General features: G+C 43.7%; 1 protein-coding gene across 3 annotated transcripts in view; it reads right to left on the minus strand.

The window, feature by feature from the left end:
- Nucleotides 1-23817, minus strand: part of SCN10A (sodium voltage-gated channel alpha subunit 10) — a 93983-nt gene that overhangs the window by 57584 nt on the left and 12582 nt on the right. For all 3 annotated transcript variants that reach the window (XM_047099427.1, XM_047099426.1, XM_047099424.1), the window contains exons 4-10: nucleotides 11109-11237; nucleotides 10437-10528; nucleotides 8238-8429; nucleotides 7747-7813; nucleotides 4178-4319; nucleotides 3836-4033; nucleotides 2957-3127 (exon numbers count right to left, since the gene is read on the minus strand). In XM_047099427.1, coding sequence (XP_046955383.1) covers nucleotides 2957-3127; nucleotides 3836-4033; nucleotides 4178-4319; nucleotides 7747-7813; nucleotides 8238-8429; nucleotides 10437-10528; nucleotides 11109-11237 — 991 coding nt within the window. The remainder of the gene's footprint in view (nucleotides 1-2956; nucleotides 3128-3835; nucleotides 4034-4177; nucleotides 4320-7746; nucleotides 7814-8237; nucleotides 8430-10436; nucleotides 10529-11108; nucleotides 11238-23817) is intronic.

The raw sequence follows: 23817 nt of genomic DNA on the forward strand, positions 1-23817 counted from the left end.
ATCCCTTGAGGCAAACTTTGAATAGTCAACAATGGGGAGATTGAAGGGAGAGTTGCAGCCTAATTTCCTGGAAGAATAATGCCATGCCTCCAGATCAATAAACATTTCCCATCAAAATCTTCCACTGAGGGAATGGCGAGGCTTACAGTTGCCAGAGAAAAGGAGCTAATTCACAGGCCTAGAGCCCCTGGAGGGTGAGTATGCTGGGTTGGCCAGTGCCCATGACCACTGTGGGAGCCTGACCATAACAAGTTATCAGTTCTATTCTAAGCCATATGATCTATTTCTAGACATCTACATGCTGAGCTGCTACCAAACTTTGTCATACTGCTGAATGTTCCCCCTTCCTTAATTCCTCTTATTTACTAAACTACTAAAGTTGGGACATTTTGTCAATTAGAGTCCTCCTTACTTATCCCCCTATCCCACAGAACTGAAGTTTCCTTTTTGGATTATTTGGAGCCCGACACTGTTCAGCAACTATCATTGCAATCCTGGTATCATAAACAGAGCATTCTTTGCCTAGAATATATGTCCAAGGATTATGAAACTCATAAAACCCCACGAATCCTTCCCACTTTTGAAGTAAAGGAGTAGAATTGGCAAATTCTTATTAAAAATGGGATGGCTGAGTTATTTGCAAGTGGGCAGTAAGCAAACAAATGAAACAAACTAAGAAGAAAATTTTGGTTCCATGTTTGACAGGTGGTGCTTCCCTGGCCACCAATTAATATTTCAGAATTAACCTGTTTGACCAATGGTGGCCAATGACTTCTGAATCTAAGTGCTAGACTTGTCTTAAAATGCATCATCCAAGCAGGCCAACTTGTGTCTTGGGGGTTCCCTGAAACCTCTGCTGTGTCTCTTGTTGTTTGCTACCCCTAACCTCTCACCCATTGCTGCTGTTTGGAAAATGACTTTATATAAACACTGCTGATGGTCTGTTTACCACAGGAACGCACCTGGGAAAAGAGGAAGGGTATGCCCTCTTGAATGAATTTCAATCCTTTAGTTAGCATTAAAGAGGTACCCAAAGGGTGCTTCCCTGCTTTGGCACATATACGTTCTATTTGAGGCCTGGAAAATACTCCTCCCCACCCTCCCCTGCAGTCCTCAGTTATTAGAGGAACCCCTACTCACTATTTACTATTCATCTCAATGAACTCCTCCTCCGTGAAGTCTTTCTTGATACACCTCCACTCCCATAAGCGTGGATGCTTCCTCTTCTATTCCCAAAACACCATGTATGTTTCCCTAATATAGTATATAGCACACAGTTGTTTACATCGCTGCCTCCTCCACCAAATGGAAGTCCTTGGGAAATGGACCATCAGTCATCTCTAGGTGCACATCATGCACCTAGTGTTGTTGAATTAACAAGACACAGTTCCTCTTTTGCCCATTTGAAGGTAAACCTAGCTGGAGAGATGAGCACACATGTCCATCTGGTGTGTTTGTGTCCAATTATTGGACAGCCAGGTGCTAATTTATGTGAGGCTGACTGTATGAGGGGAGTTAAAGCCCGATTCGCGGTATCATCGACATTTCCATGGAGGCTATGATTCAGTCTGTCCTGTGATTGTCAGAGCCCTAGTGAAATCCCCTTTGAAATGACTTCTGAATTGTACCCCGTGCATGCCAGGTGCTGCTCAAAACAGGCAGAACAAGGAAGGGAAGGGCACAGAATCTGATCAATGAGGAAGTGTGGATATCACTGAGGCCAGTGTGCATGTGAGTATATCTGTGTACATATATGCACACATAAGTCTGGGGATTATAGAGACAGTATTATAAAAAGTAGAATGTCCTTCAGATGAGCATATGAAAAGAGACTGAGAGGGAACTGAGGGACAGGAGGCCTGACAAATAGCCAGTTGATCCCCTCTTCCATACTATTAGTGTGGGAACTGCTCTTTCACAAAGGGATTATGATCTCTTAGGCCTCTGGAAAGGACGTGTTTGCCATACACAGGACTTCCAAGAGAGAGAGAGGTGATGGGAGGAAACTTGGTGAGGCTAGGGAATCTTGGAGTGGGATGCAGAAGATTTGGGTGGTGGACAGAATTGTTACAGGGTCTAGTGAGGTTCTGAAGTTATTCCGAGGCTGGACTGTATCTCAGAGATGGGGGCTGTACTCTTCTTTGCCAGCAACAGGTGAGAGTCTGGGTTGTGGGGGCTGAGGCAAAAAGTCAGAAAGAAGCTTGTAAATGATTTCAGCACCACAAACAGAATTGCAGATCAGAGTGTTAGAAGGAAGCTAACGCTTGCTGTCCACAGGTCCATGGACACCTCAAGGTCAGCATGTCCAATATGGGCTCACCACTTTCCCTACAAACCTGGTTTCTTCCTCCGGTGCTTCTCCCTTAGAATCATACCCATCTGATTGCCCAATTCTGAAAACTGGGAGTCATTTTGGACTCCTCTCTCCTTTTTCCACATTCCACAGTCCCAGTCTCATTGTCCCCTACCCCCAGTAAAAGTCAGAATCCACCCCTTTTCCGTATCCACGATGCCCCTCTCTTAGTTTAGGCCACCGTGTGGTGGGGGGGGGGGGTCGATGTGCTGTCTGGATTACTAAAACATCCTCCCCATCTTGAGCCTCCTGCTGTCTGCCTGCTACAAACCTCTTCCCAATCCAACCTATTGTCCGTGGCGGCTGCAAAGGCGGGTAATCTTTTTTTTTTTTTTTTTTTTTTTTTTAAATTTTTTTTTTTTTTTTAACGTTTATTTATTTTTGGGACAGAGAGAGACAGAGCATGAACGGGGGAGGGGCAGAGAGAGAAGGAGACACAGAATCGGAAACAGGCTCCAGGCTCTGAGCCATCAGCCCAGAGCCTGACGCGGGGCTCGAACTCACAGACCGCGAGATCGTGACCTGGCTGAAGTCGGACGCTTAACCGACTGCGCCACCCAGGAAAGGCGGGTAATCTTTAGAACACGAACTTGAGCTCCTTACCATCCTGCGTTGGTTGTAAGGATCAGATTGGGGTGATTTGCTGTCATCTGTGGAGCCCTCTGACACCCTCGGCTTCATCCTGGGCATTCTCTCACTGGCAGTTTTGGAGGCTAAAGGTGACCCATTGTGGGAATGGAGAGAAGCTGTGTCAATCCCCAGTGCTGCCAGCACCTGAAGAGAGAGAACAGCAGCTGCAGCCAACAATATGTGCTTGAGCTTTGCGTAAATGTGCCCCTCAGTCGTGGGATGTCACGGAGGTGAGGGCATCTAGGACAGAGAGGGTCAGGATTAGGACCTGGGTGGTGGTGGGATTGAGGCATGGCAGGAAGGGCCACCTCTGGGTCATCTCTTTCGTTTACACCGTGTAATGTGTCCTGCTGATTCCCTGCCCAAATCCCTTTTACCAGGTCAGTACACTCATCTTCAGCAGCTTGAGTGTTAGCTGTTAATGGATCACAGCTACAGCACCCTGCAGAATATTTCCTTTCATCGTACATTTGGCTGGGGGCGGGCATAGGGGTGTAAAATGCCAGCCCCCTTGTCTGAAGAGAGGCTAACGTTGTGGTACTAGTCATGCCCCAGAACTCTGCATGGGATCAGGCTGAAGGTGGTCTCTACCTGAGGCCACTTTCTAGTTTAATTCATCTCCTGTCCTGCTTCCTTCTTTCTCCTTTTCCTGAGGGCACCCCTCAATAAATCACTTGCACAAGATCTTGATTCAAGTTCCCTTTTTGAGAAAACCTGACCTAAGATGGTGCTTGAGGTACAATAAATCGTTCTTACAGTTCTTACAGCCTTAATGTAAGTGGCTTCTCCAGACCTCTCCCCAAGAACGTTCAGCCTGCAGCAGATTTCACAAAGCGTCCACCCCTCACAGACCTCCTGCTCCTTCCGGAGCATCTCGAGGGCCTCCTGGAACTTTTTCTCCTTGGCTTCAATTTCATCAATGGTGGCCTGGTTCTGCTCCTCATATGCCATGGTGACCACAGCCAAGATCAAGTTGACCAGGTAGAAAGACCCCAGAAAGATGACCAGCACGAAAAAGACCATATACATTTTCCCAGAAGCCCTCAGCGTCTGCAGATTCAAGAGAAAGAAGAGAGATCTGTATCCAGAGTACATGGGCCCCCGACATTGTCAGACTCTTCTAAGAAAAATGTAGGCATGCATCTGACTCCCCGGCCTCCAACCAAGTCCGTAGGGGGGCGTGCAGCTCAATACCTGCTGGTAGAGGCGTTCCCAGGAATCCTGTGTCATGAGGCGGAACAGTGACAGGAAAGCCCAAGCAAAGGAGTCGAAGCTGGTGTAGTTAAAATCTGGGTTGTCAGATGTTTTAAGACAGAAATAACCTTCAGGGCAATGGCTGCAGCAAGAATAGAGAAGGTCATCAATTGCACAGCCCCTCTGTTTACTGGGGGCAAGGCAGCCTGGGCTGTAGGAAGACCATAGGCGTTGAAGTCAAAGATTGGAACTCAAGACCTGGCCTCCCTCTGATCAGTTGGATGACCTTGATCTCCTTAAGGCTCAGTTTCTCTTGCACATTTAAATGGGGATGGTAATACTTTCACTTCAGAGTTTCATGCAGAGGGGTACGGCCGGGGAAGGCCAGCTGACTGCCTCGACATGATCCCATAAGGTGGCTAACTCCCTGCAAGTTCATACCAGGGGAGGGAGAGTCAGTACAATAATGCAGACTTAAGACCTGAGCCGTCTGGCATCACCTGCCAACCTGTCCGTCAAAGGACTCACACTGGGGAGTCAAGCTCACTCCCCAATTATACGTAATAATGAAAACGATACTTTCCACTTACTGAGCACTTACTATGTGCCCCTCTCTCTCCTAAGTGCATTACAAATGCTATAATTTAATTACCTTAACAATCCTTTCTTACAGATGTGGAAGCTGAGGTTCAGAAAAAGGAAGTCAGCTGCCTGAAACCATATAGATGCCAGTGTATTTATTTAAAAGGAGGAGTATATCTGTCAAGTAGCCTATGAAGACTGACTGATGAAGGAAGGCCAAATTGAAGATAACCACGTGAGTACTGAGGGGGGCAGTGATGGACTACCTCTTTACTCTCTCACGATAAGGGAGTAAGTTGATGTAAAGAAGTCTGTCTAAGCTCAAGGCATGTGAGGTGCTCTCACCCACCCCAGTGGGATGACTCTGCTGAGAAAACAGTAATTCCTTGTTTGGAGTTTGGGATTCTATTGCTCCAGCATGCCTCCACCAACACCAGTCTCAGGGGCTGTCCTTATCCCAGACATCCATGCAAACACATAATCCTGGGACCCATACAGTTGATTAGGGTCCCAGCAACTTGACTATGATTAATCCCAACTCTATCTTCAATCTCGGTTGGAGATTTGCGAGTTCCTGGACTCTATAGGCCCACATTTAAAGACAGACAGTCTTTTGTTTTGCCCTCTGAGGAGCTAATCAACCTGTTATCTGTAGGTCTGCTTGTTAACTCCAAGGGTAGCCGTATGTCTATGTCTTCCATTAAACCCCACTACAGCTGTTACACATCAACAACGAATTGCTCTGAGAATTAAGTGAGCCCACAGTACAAAGGTTCTTGCATGGTGCCTTCAGCATCGTAAATATTGTATATAAAATGAAGATGAAAATTCCTGTTATTTTTAACCTGCACTGACCAGAAGAATGGACTAGAAGAACATATGTGAAAGAATCCTGGAAATCATGAAGTGTTTCCTAGTACTTGGTCTCCACTTTGAGAACAGTGCCACTGGTCAATGCGGGCCTTTGCTCGGGGCTCTGGCTTCTCTGTGACCCAGCACAGGACATAGGTTCTGTCATCACAGGATGCTGTTCAAGTCTCACTCCACCCATCATCCTGAATGGGCCTCTCTTGCCTTCCCAGCCCTATCCACCCCTTTATCTCCTGGCCAGGACCTGCCCAGCAGGACATCTGGCCTTTTTTGGAGCTGGGTTGGGGGGCTATGGATGAACCCCATAACTTTACCACAGTAGCTTGGGCTACTCTGGAGCCATCGCCATGAGAAATGCCATTATCCAGACAAGAAAAGGAATTGAGGGGGCCTTCAGTTTAGATTTAAGCCAAAGGCAAATGATATCAGAACAACCCCATCCCTGAGCCAAAGAACCAAATGCCAAGTGCATTTGTGAAGAAAGAGGCCAAGGAGCTGATGTTGGTCAAATTCTCCACCTCCATCCTTCAGCTCTATCTGAGATTGTTTTTCTAGTGAGCAGATCAAGGCAAAGCTCTATATAGGTCTCCCTCAGCTCCACATGGGCAATATGGAGTTGTTAGCCCTTCAGGGAGTGAGGTCATTTGGGCTCAGGGCTTCGGATCCCCAGCTGTGGAGATGGGAAAGATGAGCCTTGCTGATCTGTGGCCTGAACACTTTCTGCTCATGCCCGCTCCAGTGGTCAAAGCATCAGGCAAGCTTGAAGGGACCCCGTGCCCCTTGCTTTGTCTCACATTCTGTTCTGCCACCTGGAATGGCCTCCATCCAAACCATCTCTTGTTCAACCAAACTGGAGACACCCTGCCTGCCCTTCAATGCTCCCCTCGACCACCACCTCTAGGAAATCTTCCCTGGCCTCCTGCCCTGCCTCCCACCATCACCTCACTGTGTTTCCCCGGCCCATGGAGTCTCAAGCACAGTACTGCTTCTTCACAGGGTAGCATCCTTATGTATATGCATCAGAGCTCACAAACTGGCAGCTTGCAGGCTGAATTTGGCTTGCAGAAATATTTTGTTTGGCCCACAATATGTAGACATTTTTTGGAATTGGTAGCCAATGTTTGTAGTTGGGAGATTTCACATAAAAATCTAAATTCCTTATCTCTCTTTTAAAAGTTAGAAGAGCTGGAAGCAATGGACCAACATTTCCACATGGCAACCCAAAGCCGGACTGGGTGGTGGCTGGCCCTTTTGGATGGGGCACAAACTGTCATCGCTCGGTTCCTACCCAGCCTAATCCTCTCATTTGTTGTCATGTATCTGGCCTCTGTAAGAATTTGAAATGGCTAAGTGTCATACACAGGTTTCTTCCTCTGTCATGTGTGGATAATGAAACCCATGTGATGGAGTTGTGATGATTAAATGTAAAACATTTGACACAAAACATATTTAATGAGTATTAGTTTCTTCCTGGGGTAGATTACCAAAATGGCCACGCCGATTTCCCTGCCCGTATCTGTATCTCTTTGCAATAGGATGCTGCATCTCCTCTGATCAAGAGGTACAGTTTATCTCCCCAGCGCTTGGATTTGCACGGGGCAGTGACTTGCTTTGGCCAACAGAATGCAGTAGAAGTGACACTGTGCCTCTTCTAAACCTAGGTTCCAAGAAACCTTGCATACTTCCCCTCTTTCTCTTGGCACTCTGCCTCTGCCATGAGAATAAGACCATGCTGGGGTATAAGACCACATGGAACAGAGAAGCCACCCCAGCTGAGACCAGCTAGATTTGCTGGCCCCCTGCTAATCTGTCCATTATTTGCAGATGTATGATTAAACTCAGTCAATGCCAAAACACCAGGCTGATCTCAGCTCAACATGCTGATGTGCAGAATCCTGAGCTGGTGTTTTAAGCCACAGAAATCTTGGGGCTATTTGTTACATGGCAAAAGCTAACTCATACACTCCCTCCCCCTGAGCCTGGGATGACAAAAGCCATGACTTATTCATTTCTACACCTTCCTTGGGATCTGAAGACCAGTCCCTGTCTAGAAAATGATGATGACAAGGAGGAAGGACTTCTGGGCATTGGTGCTTTGTCATGGGTTGGGCACTCACCCTGCATCAGATCCATTGCCACACAGTAAGGGATCTGAAGTGCCTGGCTTATTGTAGTAGAAATCTGCAGAAGAAAGGAAGAAATGAAAGCCTTGCATATGCTTCTGAACCCTCTAGCTCAAGCCTTGTGTGGTAAAGGCAACACTTCTCAAATCTTCTGCCTGAGCAAGATGCATTCCCTTGGCTATGTGCTTTCAGTGGGCACACTGGGACATTCGGAAGGAGAAAAGTCCCATCTTGGAAGAGAAAAGCGGAGCAGTGACTTCAGTCTGAGCCTCCCCCAGCAGAATGACTTGTGCCCAGGTTCATAGCTCATTTCCTTGTAAATAGGGCATGGGCAACAGAAAATGGGGACCCCAAAGTAAAATATAGCTCAAGAGAACCATTTAAGCAGGAAAGAGGAGTCAAAAATATATTTCTATGTAGGTATGCAGGGGCTTCACCCTCCTTGCCAACCAGACCTTCATCCTCTTGGCAGAAGTTCCACTCATGTTTTCCATAAGAGGAATAATTGCCTGTCTCATTGAGAGCGGTACAATTCTTGACACATTTGTTCTTGAGGTTGCCCTTGAAGAGCTGCAGGCCCACCAAGGCAAAGACACTCAAGCAGAAGACGGTGAGGATGGTCACATCCGCCAGTTTCTTCACCGAGTGGATCAGGGCTCCCACAATGACCTTCAGCCCTGTGGGAAGATGATAGCAACACTTGCACGTGGATGACGTACCACACACACAGAACACTGGCATGTCTGCATCTTAACCATCCTGTCCTTCCACCATGTATAAGTGTGAGGTACTTTACAAACCCTGGGGCAGTTCCAAGCCCGGCTCCTCATCTAAGCCTCGCAATAGCCCTGAGACAGAGGCAGAGATTATTGTCCCATTGTAAAGATGAGACAACTGAGACCCAAGTGATATATTTCTTATCATCATAAGACTAATATAATACACTTCTGACAGTAGAAATTCAATTTTAAAAATAATTGTTGAATACCTGCTATGTTTCAGGCACTAGACTAGACATGAGGCTTCTAATTTGACTCTAATAATTTGACATCTGTTTTTCTATACTCACTTCATTTCTGGGAGGCAGCTTGAGGCTGGGGGCACACGGACCTTTGTGTGTGTGTTGAGAGAGAGATGGCGGAGACAGAGAGAGAAAGGGAAAACCTAATCAGAAGGAGCTGCCTCAGGGACAAGCACAGCTGGCAGTAAAGGTTCAGGAGGGAGGATTTGTGGCCATGGCAAATGAAATCAGCTTCTTTGAGAGAGTAGCTTCACAGGTAGCAGAAAGAACTCTGAGGAGGGGCGAAGTCTGGGACTGATGCTTGTCTTGTCATTTTGGTTAACAAATAACCCATTGAGCGCTACCTGTGTTGGCCCCTGGGGTAGGAGCTGAAGAGGGGCTAAGGCACTGGCATGTGGTGGGGTTGTCTGACAACTGAGGGGAAGTGCCATAGCATTATCGAGCAGGTGGGCACACACAGAGGCAACCCCTACCTGAAGCCTGGGGTGGGGATGGGTTGGGATGATATGGAGTGTGGGGAAGTTGAGGGAGACTAGAGAGTTTCCTTGAGAAAGTCAAATCTTGGCAGAGCCCCGAGGAAGGAATATTAGTTGAGTGAAGAGGGGAAGGGCTCTCTTGGTAGAGGAGCAGCATGGCCAAGAGCTGGGAGATGAGCAAAGGCAGGGAGCATTTATGGAACCACAGGTGGATTCTAGAACATGATGCAAGGTGGATATAGGAGAGAGGTGAGACAGGAGGTGGAGTGTGGACAGGACAGGTCTTGTAAACAACACTCAGGGTTTTCCTGGCTAAGACTAGGTGAGAGAGACACTAAGTGGCAGCACTAAGTGAGGAAGTTTATCCAGCAGAAGTTGGCAAAGACTTTCCGATCCTTCCCTGCAGAGCCGGACAGAGAATGGTAGAAAGGACTTCACCCATAGTTTGAGCGTTTCTGTTTTCCAGATAAGAGCATGGATTCTCAGGGGTGAGGGAAGGGAGATAATCCAACAGGCCACAAGGTGGAAGCTGTCTTAAGCTTTGCCTGGTTTCTGGACTCACTATCCTTTCCACCAACTCAGCGGACGATGAGGCACATCCCTGAGATACTGGTGACAACAGAGGTTTGAAGGCCAAAGGAGACAAGCGTTGTGAACTACTTTTGTTTCTGAATTCTCTGTGATCAAGAATTGCCCAATCCTTTTCTCTCTGTGGGCCCCAAGACAGGCCTGTCGCTCAAGCTTTCAGGTATACGGAAATGGCAAACACACCCACTAGAGCCTAGGACTGCCTGCTCCCTTCCTCCCTATTTCCAAGTTTACACCTTTGGTTTAGGATGTAAATGAGGACCTCCAACTGGACGCTTGTCTGAAGCCCACAACAGGAACACAAAATGACGACATGACCTTGTCATTTGTCGATGGTGAGTCCGTCAGGTACTGTGCACAGAGCATTGGCCTAGGAATTGGGACATCAGGTCTCCAGGTCACATTTTGCCTCTTAATAGTGATGAGGACTTCGGATTGTGTTTTCTACTCTCTGGGCCTCAGTTCCTTTGTCTTTTACAGGGGGACAACAGTTCATGCCCCGGCACTTTATAGGGCTCTTACAAAAATCAAAGACGGACGTCAGGCTGTGGAAACCAGCATATGCTCTATGAATACATGTGGTGGTCAAAGCTGCTCACCCGGGATCACAGAAACTGTCTTTAAGGCTCTAAGAACTCTGAATGTCCGCAGGCCTGATATCCCTCGGAGATCTATCGCTTCGCCAATGTATCTGTGGGACCAGAAGTCAGTCAGTACCTTCAAGGACAGGGTCCTGGGAATGCATGCAGCATAAATAAGGACAATTTGGGGTAACGAGAGCCTCAGTGGGACCCAGAATAGACACAAAATCTAATGGCACGTCCACCTATAGACTGAGACACAGATTTAATTATTGCAATATCATTTAGAATGGCCCCTGTGAGAAGATGCATTATGATCTAGAGCATTCTGGGTACTACATGCATGGATGAATAGTCAAGCATGTGGGCTTGGCCAGCCGGTCTCCTCAGACACGCATCTTCTCCACCCACTCAGGCAAACATCTTCAGGTCAGGTAGGTGCAAGGCTGAACCGTGTCTACTCACTTTGATAGGCCATTTATCAGCTCAGAGTTGAGGTCTCTGACTTCTCCCCGAAGGTATGGGACTAACCCTGGAAAGTGACTCCCAAAGCAACATTTAGTGGCAAGGAAACCCCAGGCTGTGAAGTTCCAAATGACGAAGCTGGACAGAGGTGAAGAAACATCCCCAGAGTGCAAGCCACCCAGAAGCCCCATGCAAACATAAACATCAGCACGGAGAAATACTCACGCCAGGGTAATGACGCTAAAATCCAACCAGTTCCAAGGATCTCGCAGGTAAGCAAACTCATTTAGACAAAATCCTCTTGCCAGAATCTTTATCAAGGCTTCAAAGGTATAAATGACAGTGAAGACATACCTGGGAGGGGAGGTGGAAAGGAGTGTTAGCCATGCCATGGAGAGAGCTCAAAGGGGAGCTCCTGGAATGGCTCCAAAGGAAAACACGCAAAGATCATCAGCGAGGCTGGGAAAGGGAAGTAGATAAGGTAAGGAGGGGAGACACAGACTGGGGAACTCAGAGCAGTCACACAGATGGGTGGGGTGGGGACAGATTGAGGTGGCTGAGATGGTTGGCAGCATCTTCAGCTCGGAAGGTGGGCAGAGGGCAACGGCAGGTGCAGAACCACCAGAAGGTCTAAAACAAGGATGCTCCTTTTCGCTGAGATGCCCAGAGGGAACCTGGAGGCCCCTTTCCCAACCTGCTGTTGACTGACATGTGGAACAGGGATAAGGTCCTGCTACATCCCTCCTCTCCAAACTTCTCTGCTTCCAGCTGTGTTTTCTTCTCCCACCGCATTTGGCCTGCAAATGTTTCGGGACTCAGGAATCCCAGTCCAAGAGCCACAAGAGGCAGGAAACAGCTGGGTGTCATGGAAGAGAAAAGCATCTAAATCCATGAAAATTTTCTCTGGAGGACGGGTCTTGCCAGAGGAAGTCATATCCAACAGTCCTTTTAGTCTGCTGGGCACTTTGTGGGTTTGGAGGTGAAGACAGATCTGGAGCTGAGGTTGAGAGTAAGGTAGTGTTTCTCAAATGTTTAGAATATCTCAATTAACCTGTGACAGTAATTTTCAATCTCTAGCAAGTATCTGAACCACCTGGAAGGCTTGTTCAAACAGAATTCTGGGGTCCGCCCTCAGAATATTCTAAATATAAGAATATTTAGTCAGTCAAGAGTAGGGCCTAAGAATGTGCATTTCTAACACATCCCCAGCTGATGTTAGTGCTGCTAGACCAAGAAAATTACCCCTCTAGGACCAAAGGGATTCAGATGCACACGTAATTTTGGGTACAGTAAGTTTTTTAAATTATAAAATCATTAACACAAACACCAGCGTTAAAAATGGAAAGACTTGATTAAATATGACAGATCGAACATATGTATTTACCTCTATCCTTTTTGAAACCCTTCTTAAATGTTGGTGGAAGGATTTTTTTTTAAAGCATAAATCCACGAGGACAAAGATAATGGAGAACACAACAACAGCATTTTGGAAACTAGGGAGCATGTGGATGGGTAGTCATTGACAAAGCAGACCCAAGAAAGCTGAAACCTGAGCCGGGAAGTGGGGAGTTCCCAGAAGCAAGCCAGCCCACACTGCAGGACTGCTCAGGACTTAGAGATACTAAATATCTCTGAAAGTGGGATTTGGGGAAAGTGTGTCAGGTAGAGCTGGATACTGTTTGAAAGGCTTTACAAGAAGCAGCCATTCAGCGAGGAACTTCCTCTCCTGCTGTGGAAATAGACTGGATGTTCATTCTTTCAAGAGTTGGACGAGAGAGACAGAGAGAGAGAGAGATTGCATGCTGAAACAGGAGTATAAAGGAAACTTTATATACTGAAAGGCACTCAGCCTGCCCATCCACCCACTCACTTCTGCTTTTAGTTAGTTTCTAGAAGCCTGTAGTCAGGTTAATAGCCCAAGAAGATGCTGTACTTTTTTTTTTTTTAATGTTTATTTATTTTTGAGACAGAGAGAGACAGAGCATGAACAGGGGAGGGGCAGAGAGAGAGGGAGACACAGAATCTGAAACAGGCTCCAGGCTCTGAGCTGTCAGCACAGAGCCTGATGCGGGGCTCGAACTCACGGACCGTGAGATCATGACCTGAGCCGAAGTCGGACGCTTAACCGACCGAGCCACCCAGGCGCCCCAAGATGCTGTACTTTTAATGTGAACCGCTAGCCAATGAGCATCAGGAATTGGAAGGATGCTTCTAACACCACAGACTAAAGCAACCAAACAGGAAAGAAAGGAAAGCTAAAAAGACAACGCAGGGAGCAGAAGAAAAGTTGGGAAATATTCTTATTAATATTTTTTAGAGAGTTAAGAAGATCCAGGATATGCAGAATAAGAACAGAAGGCTATAAAGACTATTCAAAGAACAAAACAGAACTTTTGGAAATAAAAATATGACAGTGAAAGTAAAACATTAATAGGAGAGCTGGAAATAAAGGTGAAAGAGATCTCATAGGAAGTGGGATAAAAAGAAATGATGAGAGGTGGTTAAAAAGCATGAAAATTAGAGATGATCAGACCAGTAGGTACAATGTCTGACTAATAGATCTAGAATGAAATAGACCAAGAAAGAGACAAGAGAAAATGATCAAAGTAATAATTCAAGAAAATCTCTGCAAACTTCAGGATCTAAGTATTCAGTTAAAAACACCCACAAATGTCAAGAAAATGAATGAATGTCAACAAATTTCAGAACATTGTGCACAGACAGAAGACCCCTACTGCTTTTGAGGGAGTGAAAAATCGCAGGTCCATATCCAAAGGATTAAGAATCAAAATATCATCAGATTTCTCAATGGCAACCTTAGAGGGTACAAGACAATGGAACAAGTGCCTTCAAAATTTTGAGGAGAATAATTTCTCATATAGAATTTCTTCCCGGGGCGCCTGGGTGGCGCAGTCGGTTAAGCGTCCGACTTCAGCCAGGTCACGATCTCGCGGTCCGGGAGTTCGAGCCCCGCGTCGGGCTCTGGGCTGATGGCTCAGAGCCTGGAGCCTGTTTCCGATTCTGTGTCTCCCTCTCTCTCTGCCCCTCCCCCGTTCATGCTCTGTCTCTCTCTGTCCCAAAAATAAATAAACGTTGAAAAAAAAATTAAAAAAAAAAAAGAATTTCTTCCCAAGCTCAACTGTTAGGATGAGGGTAAAATAAAGACAATTATGGATATGCAAAGTCTCCAAAAATGTGCTTTCCATCTAAGAAAGTTACCACAGGATGCTCCATCCAAACAAGAAAGCAACCAATAAAGAGGAAGATCTGGGGACGCAAGGGAGAGACAAACGGAATCCAAAAGAAAATGGGGAAGGAAAAATCTCCAGACAAGAGCTGCACATCATGTTCGAGAACACCTAGGCCAGACTGAGGTGGAAGCTAGAGGGCTCCAGGAGTGACTTCCCCAAGAAAAATGGGAACTGATGGGTAACCTGACATGATCCAATAAATTGAGGCAAGGATTAAACCCCCGGAGAAGAGCTTGGGAGCAAAGTAGTGATAAATACATAGAACATGAAGCAATGAAATCCTTATTGACTCCGGAGAGAGCAAAAATGTTGTGCTAAAGGAAAATGTCATCAAAGGACACTGCATGATACAGCTGTCATGTCATTTGCTCAGCAATTCTGTTACATAACCGTGTCTGTAGTCGGTCGATGTACATCTTGTCTGATTACCTAACCCAAAATGATAATATAACTGAAGCAGGGAGACAAGTGTGAGAGGAAAGGAGTGTGGGTACATGGACCTAATTCTTTTTTTTTCCATAACAGAAAGCCAACAGATAACATCTAAAATGGAAGAATAAAAAATACAGTATGAGTATATGACTAGAGATAGGGAAGTATCAGAATAAAGAGGTAAAACATCTGAGAGGACTCGCCTCTGGAAATACGGGATTAGGGGCAAAGAGAAGAGCATGAAATTGTACTTTTTGTTAGAATCTTTATAGAACTCTGTGACCTTTTAAATCATGAGCCTGTGTATCTTATATAAAAGTAACAATCACATTAAAAAGAGAATAGCGGTAATGCCTGTTCATATCTGCGAGAGAGAAAGAGTGTTTGAAATTATTCACGAAGAAATCTATATCTGGCTGGCTGGCTGCTTGAGCTGTCGGGTTCCCCCCCCCCCCGACTCTTTATGTTTTCTAAATTGGAAAATCTTAACTCAGAATTATAGGTTGTTGGGAAGCTTTGACGGATATTTCTGGCTTTTCAGATCAAATGCAGATCCAGAAATTATGGAGAGCATTCTGAAGACTATTTTCAGTGCTTCACCAGAGAACGCCAGCCTAGGCTGAACACCACCCAGCGCTGGAGGGTTAAAGGTCGCAACCCGGGGGACAGGAGCTGATGCAGTCACGTCCTCTTTCTGGCGGCACTTGGCTCCGAAGGTATTTCTTCGTGTTCTGTTGCGGCATGTTGATGTGATTTTTTAAAATGCAAAAGATATTCCTGATGAAGGAAGAAAATCACTGGGTATTGAGAAAAAGTCAAGCTCTAAGCCCTGGAGCTGTTTGCCCCACTTGCTCAGTTTTAAGATATCCTGATGCCTACTCGTTAAAAAATCTCCAGGTTAGGTCCTAAAGGCAAAGATCCTTACTATTCAAAATCCTGAATGTATTACCAAGACACATCGCGTGTATTTGGAGAAATGGTCATTTAAAAAGGTTTTATCCCTTATTTTATTTTTTTATGAATATAATTTACTGTCAGATTGGCTCCCGTACAACACCCAGTGCTCATGCCGACAGTGCCCTCCTCAATGCCCATCACCCATATTCCCTTCTCCCCGCCCCCCATCCACCCTCGGTTTGTTCTCTGTGATTGAGTCTCTTGTGGTTTGCCTCCCTCCCTCTCTGTTGGTAACTATTTTTTTTTCCCCCTTCCCTTCCCCCATGGTCTGAAAACACTATATAAGCCTTTTTGGTTTGCCAGCCAGAGCAATTCAGTGTGGGAAAACAGAACCTCACTTTGATTTCAGCCCTGGAGGCTGAGGAAACTCACACTGTGAGGCCACAGTTTGTATTCACAATTTCCGCTGTGTTGCTCAAAGGCAGTTCAGGGTCTGAAGGCATGCTTGTGGACCCCCACTGTTTTCCACCAGTGAAGGGTGTACTGCATTTGGAAGGAACATCTTTCATTTGTACAGTGATGCCTTTCCTTGCTGACCGCGTGGCTGGAGCTTCTTCGGTACCAATTCACTGTATCTATTTTTTTTTTCCAATGGTGGTGAAATTACATAAAATAAAATTTACTGCCATCACCATCTTAAGTATGCAATTCAGCAACATTAAGTACATTCACAACATTGCAAAATCACTACCACTCTCGTCTCCAGAACTTATTATCCCAAACAGAAGCTCTGTACTCCAACCACTCCCCATTCCTCCCTCCCCTGCTCCCTGGCAACCTCAATTCTACTTTCTGTCTCCATAAATTTGCCTACTCTAGGTACCTCATCTAAGAGGAATTATACAAATCATACAATTCGTCCTTTTGTGTCTGGCTAATTTTACTCAGCGTGATGTTTTAAGGTTCATCCATGTTGTAGCATGTGAATGCTACATGAATGAATATCATTCATTTTTAATGCTGAATAATATTCCATTGTCCATACAATGCATATATCACATTTTGTTTATGCATTCATCCATCGATGGACATTTGGGCGGTTTCCTACCTTTTGGCTTTCGTGAATAATGCCGCTATGAACATTGGTGTAGAAGCTAACATACCTTTCTAAAGTTTCCAAGCTGATCTTTAATTAATTAAGCCAGAAGTCTCTTCTTTTATTTTTATTTTTTTTTAATTTTTTTTAATGTTTATTTATTTTTGAGACAGAGAGAGACAGAGCATGAATGGGGGAGGGGCAGAGAGAGAGGGAGACACAGAATCGGAAGCAGGCTCCAGGCTCTGAGCCATCAGCCCAGAGCCTGACGCGGGGCTCGAACTCACGAACCGTGAGATCGTGACCTGAGCTGAAGTCGGACGCTCAACCGACTGAGCCACCCAGGCGCCTCAGAAGTCTCTTCTTTTAAAATTAGCTTCATATGATGAATAAGACAAAAAGTCATTGAGCACTTCTCTCTCACATATATGGTGCATGTCTACAGAAAACTGATATGCCCATAGTGTTATTAAACTGTAAAGTAAAATGTCTGCTTAGTTATATGTACATAACAGTCATTGATTTTTTTTTAATTTCTTAAAAAATTTTTTTTAAATGTTTATTTATTTTTAAGGGGGGGCAGTATGAGCAGGGGAGGGGCAGAGAGAGAGGGAGACACAGAATCTGAAGCAGGCTCCAGGCTCTGAGCTGTCAGCACAGAGCCCGACGCGGGGCTTGAACCCACAAACTGCGAGATCATGACCCCAGCCGAAGTCGGACGCTCAACTGACTGAGCCACCCAGGCGCCCCTATAACAGTCATTGAGTTTAAATGGCAGTCACATTATAAGAAATCCAGTGGTTCTGTTAAAGGAATTCTACCAATTTCTTCCTGCTTTCTTTCCAACTACAATATTTGTCATTGATTTGGAAGCGGGTTTCATGTCTTACCAGCAAGGGTATAGGAGGAATGGGCACACTATAGTTTTTGATTCTTTTCAACCTTTAACATCAAATTTGGCAATTTGTACTGGAAAGCCTGATTTCGTTTTTGTACTAAAAATAGTCAACTGGTTTAAAAGTGAGGTCAATAAGCTTTGTTGGAAAATACTGTGGTAGTTTGGGTAGCTGATTATTATTATTTGATGAAAATGTTATTAGCAGATAATAAACTGGGAACTAGGACAACAGGTTCACTGACCCAATAACATTCAATGATTATCTTTCATTGTCATGCTATTTTCTCATTTATTTTTTATCTGCTTTTGTGAGATTATCCACATCCATCGTCCACTTGTCTCATGACCTGCAGCTTCCAGCTTTGTATTTATGACAGAGTCCATTCATTATTTACATTTGTGACCTTATTTCATATTGTGAGGTTTACTTTTTCTATTTTCATCACTATTGTTGTATTTCTGCAAGCCACTTTTGAAATGATTCCATTTTTTGAACTGTGATATCAGGCAATGCAAGTCTAACAAATGTAAACAGTAACTGTCAGATGACAATCAAACACATTAGGTAGAATAAGCTACCCATGATCAAGTCCATGTTAACCAGTAGGAACTCTCAGTCCTTGAAACACACACACTGTTTTTAAGAACGTGAAAAAGACAGAAATTCTATGAAAATTATGGTCAGTCTTACATTTCAGACTTTTAAATTATCTGTGCTTTTCCTTCTCAATCTGTCAAATGGTTTAGAGGCTAATGATTTAGAGACTTGTGGCCAACAGAGGTCCCTGGATAACTTACTGAGAGACATTGTAGGGGAGGGAGAGACCTGAATTACTGTGCAAAACAGAGTGAGAGGAATCTGGAGTTCCAGGGAACAATACCGAAGGAAGACAGTGAGGCAGAGACATGGGAAAGCAACCCAAAGGGATAATTAATGAGAGAATATTATAAAGCAGCCTCATTTACCAAGATAGATCAAATGAAATACTGGCAAGTTGAATCCAGCAATGATCAAGCTGGAGCCATTAAAAGCAGATTGGCAAATTTATTAATGTAACCTTCTATATTAACAGATGAAAGAGCTAATGATAATCTTAATAAAATAGAAATATTGATAAAAACCAACACCCACTCATAATGAAACTTTTTTTTTACATCCTTCACACACTTTCATTTTTTTGAAATTTAAATCAAAGTTAGTTAACATATAGTATAATAATAATTTCAGGAATAAAATTTAGTGATTCACCTCTTACAAATAACACCCAGTGCTCATCCCAACAACTGCCCTCCTTAATGCCCTCACCCCTTTAGCCCATCCCCCCACCCCAAACCCCTCTAGCAACCCTCAGTTTGTTCTCTGTATTTAAGAGACTCTTATGGTTTGTCTCCCTCTCTGTTTTTATACTAGTTTTGCTTCCCTTCCCCTATGTTCATCTGTTTTGTTTCTTAAATTTCACAAATGAGTGAAATCATATGATACTGTCTTTCCCTGACTGATTTATCTTGCTTAGCATAATACACTCTAGTTCCATCCACGTTGTTGCAAATGGCAAGATTTCATTCTTTTTTTTGATCGCTGAGTAATATTCCATTGTGTATGTATATACCACATCTTCTTTATCTGTTCATCAGTCAAAGGACATTTGAGGCCTTTCCATACATTGGCTATTGTCGATAGTGCTGCTATAAACATTGGGGTGCATGTGTCCCTTTGAATCAGCACTCTTGTACCCTTTGGATAAATACCTAGTGCAATTCCTGGGTGGTAGGGTAGTTCTATTTTTAATTTTTTGAGGAACCTCCATACTGTGAAACTCTTTTTTAAAAAATATATTTATTTATTTTGAGAGAGAGAGAGCAAGAGCAAAAGAGGGACAGAGAGAGGGGGAGAGAGAGAATCCCAAGCAGACTCTGTTCTCACACCACAATCCCACATGGGGCTCAATCCCAAGAACCATGAGATCATGACCCGAGCTGAAACCAAGAGTTGGACGCTTAACTGACTGAGCCACCCAGGTGCCCCATAGTGAAACTCTTAACAAACCAGAAGTGGAACGAAATTTCCATAACTTGATAAAGGCTAATGATAAAAATCCCATAATCATCATGATAATAGTGAAAATTAGAAGCATACTTTTAAAAATCAAGAGCAAAGGAAATAACACTCATTACTGTAGATTCAATTCAGCATTGTGCTGAAGGTCTGGTCAGTTCAGTAAGACAGGAAAAGCAAACAAATGGTATAAGACTCACAAAGAAAGAAACAAGTTCATCATTATTTGCAGACGATATAATTGTTTAAATAGAAAACCCAAGAGAATCTACAGGAAAATGTTGAACTTGTTCAGGAGCTCAGCAAGGCTGTTGGGTGCAAAACCAATATGTAGACATTAATAACATTGACATATTTTAGCAATAAAAATAAACACTCAAAAGGACAACCACAATGATAATGTACCTAAGGATAAGAAATGTCAGTACTTTACATAAGACATAATGTTATAGAAGAATATAAAAGAAGGCCTGTGTAAATTGGGAGATATGCCGTGCTGATGTGAGGAAAGGCTTGACATCATAAATGTGGCATTCTCCCAATGGTAATAAATAAATTCAGTGGATCTGCACTTGAAGTTTCAACAGATTGGTAAGAAAAAAGCTTGAAAACATGACCCTTCAATTGATATAGAAAAGTAAAGAGAAGGAAGAACTGATTTTCTTTTTTTTTAAGTTTATTTATTTATTTATTTATTTATTTATTTATTTTCAGGGAGGGAGGGACAGACAGAGGGAGAGAGAGAATCCCAAGCAGGCTCTGCTGTGTCAGTGCCAAACCTGACACAGGGCTCGAACTCATGAACTGTGAGGTCATGACCTGAGCTGAAAGCAAGAGTTAGACACTTAACTGACTGAGCCACCCAGGCGCCCCAAGAACTAATGATTTTCAAGAAGGTAAATAAGGATGGGTGTTTTGGTCAACCAGATCAAACCAGATCAACCAGATTATCAAGCATTCAGATCAGTGTGGTGTTGACTGACGGAGTAACAAATAAATAATCGGGAGAAACAGACCTGAGTATGCATGAGAATCTGGTGCAAGATGGAGGTAGTGGAAGGAATCACTTTGAAACAACGATCCATTAAAAATGGTGTTGGGATAATCCACACAGAAAAATATTAGAAGCTTATCTCAAGCCATGTGTGTGTGCATTCAAGTCTAGGGGGTGGTGTGAAATATCTAAATGTAGAAAGAAATATTATGATGCTTAGCAGAAAATACAGAATACCTTTATGGAATACTATATAGCAGTAAAAAAAATAAATGAAATAAGTCTACACGTATCCACTTAGACCAGTCTCAAAATCACAGTATTGATTTTTAAAAAGCATCAGCTAAACACTGTTATTCAACATGGCATTGGAAGTTCTAGCCTCAACAATCAGACAACACCAAGGAATAAAAGGCATCCAAACTGGCAAGGAGGAAGGCAAACTTTCACTCTTCACAGATGACATGATACTCCAAATGGAAAACCCAAAAGATTCTACCAAAAAACTGCTAGAACTGATCCATGAGTTCAGCAAAGTTGCAGGATATAAAATCAACACTCAGAAATCAGTTGCATTCCTATACACCAATAATGAAGCAACAGAAAGAGAAATTAAGGAATTGATCTCACTTACAACTACACCAAAAGCCATAAAACACCTAGGAATAAACCTAACCAAAAAGGTGAAAAATCTATACATTGAAAACTATAGAAAGCTTATGAAAGAAATTGAAGAAGACAAAAAAATGGAAAAATATTCCATGCTCCTGGACTGGAAGAACAAGTACTGTTAAGATGTCAATACCACCCCCAAAAATCTATATATTCATGGCAATCCCTATCAAAATGACACCAGCATTCTTCACAGAGCTAGGACAAACAATCCTAAAATTTGTATGGAACCAAATAGCCAAAGCAATCTGGAAAAAGAAAACCAAAGTTGGAGGCATCACAATCCCAGACTTCAAAATGTATTACAAAGCTGTAATCATCAAGACAGTATGGTACTGGCAGAAAAACAGATGCTCAGATCAATGGAACAGAATAGAGAACCCAGAAATGGATCCACAAATGTATGGCCAACTAATCTTTGACAAAGCGGGAAAGAATATCCAATGGAAGAAAGACAGTCTCTTCAGCAAATTGTGCTGGGAAAACTGGACAGCGATATACAGAAGAATAATCCTGGACTGTTTTCTTACACCATACATAAAAATAAACTCAACATGGATGAAAGACCTAAACGTAAGACAGGAAGTCATCAAAATCCCCAAGGAGAAAGCAGGAGAAAACCTCTTTGTCCTTGGCCACAGCAACTTCTTACTCAACACATCTCCAGAGGCAAGGGAAACAAAAGCAAAAATGAACTACTGGGACCTCATCAAAATAAAAAGCTTCTGCACAGCAAAGGAAACAATCAGCAAAACTAAAAGGCAACTGACGGAATGGGAGAAGATATTTGCAAATGACATATTCTATAAAGGGTTGGTATCCAAAATCTATAAAGAACTTATCAAGCTCAACATTCAAAAAACAAATAATCCAGTGAAGAAATGGGCAAAAGACATGAATGGACACTTCTCCAAAGAAGACATTCAGATGGCCAACTGACACATGAAAAAATGCTCAACATCACTCATCATCAGGGAAATACAAATCAGAACCACAATGATACCACCTCACACCAGTCAGAATGGCTAAAATAAACAACTTAGGTAACAACAGATGTTGGCGAGGATGCGGAGAAGGAAGATATTTTTTGCACTGCTGGTGGGAATGCATACTGGTGTGGCCACTCTGGAAAACATGAAGGTTCCTCAAAAAATTAAAAATAGAACTACCCTATGACCCAGCAATTGCACTACTATGTATTTGTCCAAGGGATACAGGTATGCTGTTCCGAAGGGACACATGCACCCCAACGTTTATAGCAGCATTACTGACAATAGCCAAAGTATGTAAAGAGCCCAAATGTCGATTGATAGATGAATGGATAAAGAAGATGTGGTATATATATATACAATGGAGTATTACTCGGCCGTCGGAAAGAATGAAATCTTGCCATTTGCAACTACGTGGATGGAACTAGAGGGTATTATGCTAAGTGAAATTAGCCAATTAGAGAAAGACAAATATCATGACTTTACTCATGTGAGGAATTTACGACACAAACAGATGAACATAGGGGAAGGGAAGCAAAACTAATCTAAAAACAAGGAGGGGGACAAAACATAAGAGACTCAAATACAGAGAACAAACTGAGAGTTGCTGGAGGGGTTTGGGGTGGGGAGATGGGCTAAATGGGCCAGGGGCATTAGGGAGGACACTTGTTGGGATGAGCACTGGGTGTTATACATAGGGATGAATCACTGGAATCTGCTCCTGAAATCATTACAGCACTATATTCTAACTAACTTGGATGTAAATTAGAAAAATAAAAAATAAAAAATTAAAAAAAATTAAAAACAGCATCAGCTAAAGTGCACACAACATGGCATCATTCATATTCATTTGGAAAGACATGAAACAGTACTTTATGTGTGCGGTGCCAGGGAAACATTCCCCTGTTTGCCATGGGTTTAGTTTCATTTCATGTGTTCCTTTCTAGGTAAGAAAATATTTATCTTTCCACTGTGCTTTTCCCTGCAACCAAATTGCTGTATTTTGTCAAACGTTTCCCCAGGTTCTCAGTATGGTTAGTGACGGGCATCCTAGGGCCATCAAAGGGCCTTTTGAGTGACTCTTTATGAGCTTAGGAGGTAGGGATGATAGAATATCCCCCTGCATTTTTCATCTCCAACTGGGCTCCAATCTGATATATCCTTCCCCTCTGACTGCAGTGAATCTCCAGTTTCTTTCTTTTTTTTTCTTTTTACTTTTTTAAATGTTTATTTATTTGAGAGAGAGAGAGAGAGAGAGAGAGAGTGTGTGTGTGTGTGTGTGTGTGTGTGTGTGTGTGTGTGAGTGGGGGAGGGGCAGAGAGAGAGGGAGACACAGACTAGAAAGCAGGGTCCAGGCTCTGAGCTGTCAGCATAGAGCCTGACATGGGGCTTGAACTCACGAACTGCGAGATCATGACCTGAGCTGAAGTCAGATGCTTAACCAACGGAGCCACCCGGGCGTCCCTCCAGTTTATTTCTGAGCGTGCACACACACACACACACACACACACACACACACGCATATATGAAACAAGCAGATAGATAGGCAGGCAGGCAGTCTTTACCAGCAGGCAGCAGTATAAAGCTAATGTTTCAGGGATGTATAATGTCTGGGGAGGGAGATAAGAGATGGGAAACGCTTGTGTCCA

The sequence above is a fragment of the Lynx rufus genome, unplaced genomic scaffold, assembly GCF_022079265.1.
Source record: "Lynx rufus isolate CCGP_SWC_20201006 ecotype Redwood Valley unplaced genomic scaffold, mLynRuf1.p SCAF_5, whole genome shotgun sequence".
Classification (NCBI taxonomy): domain Eukaryota; kingdom Metazoa; phylum Chordata; class Mammalia; order Carnivora; family Felidae; genus Lynx; species Lynx rufus.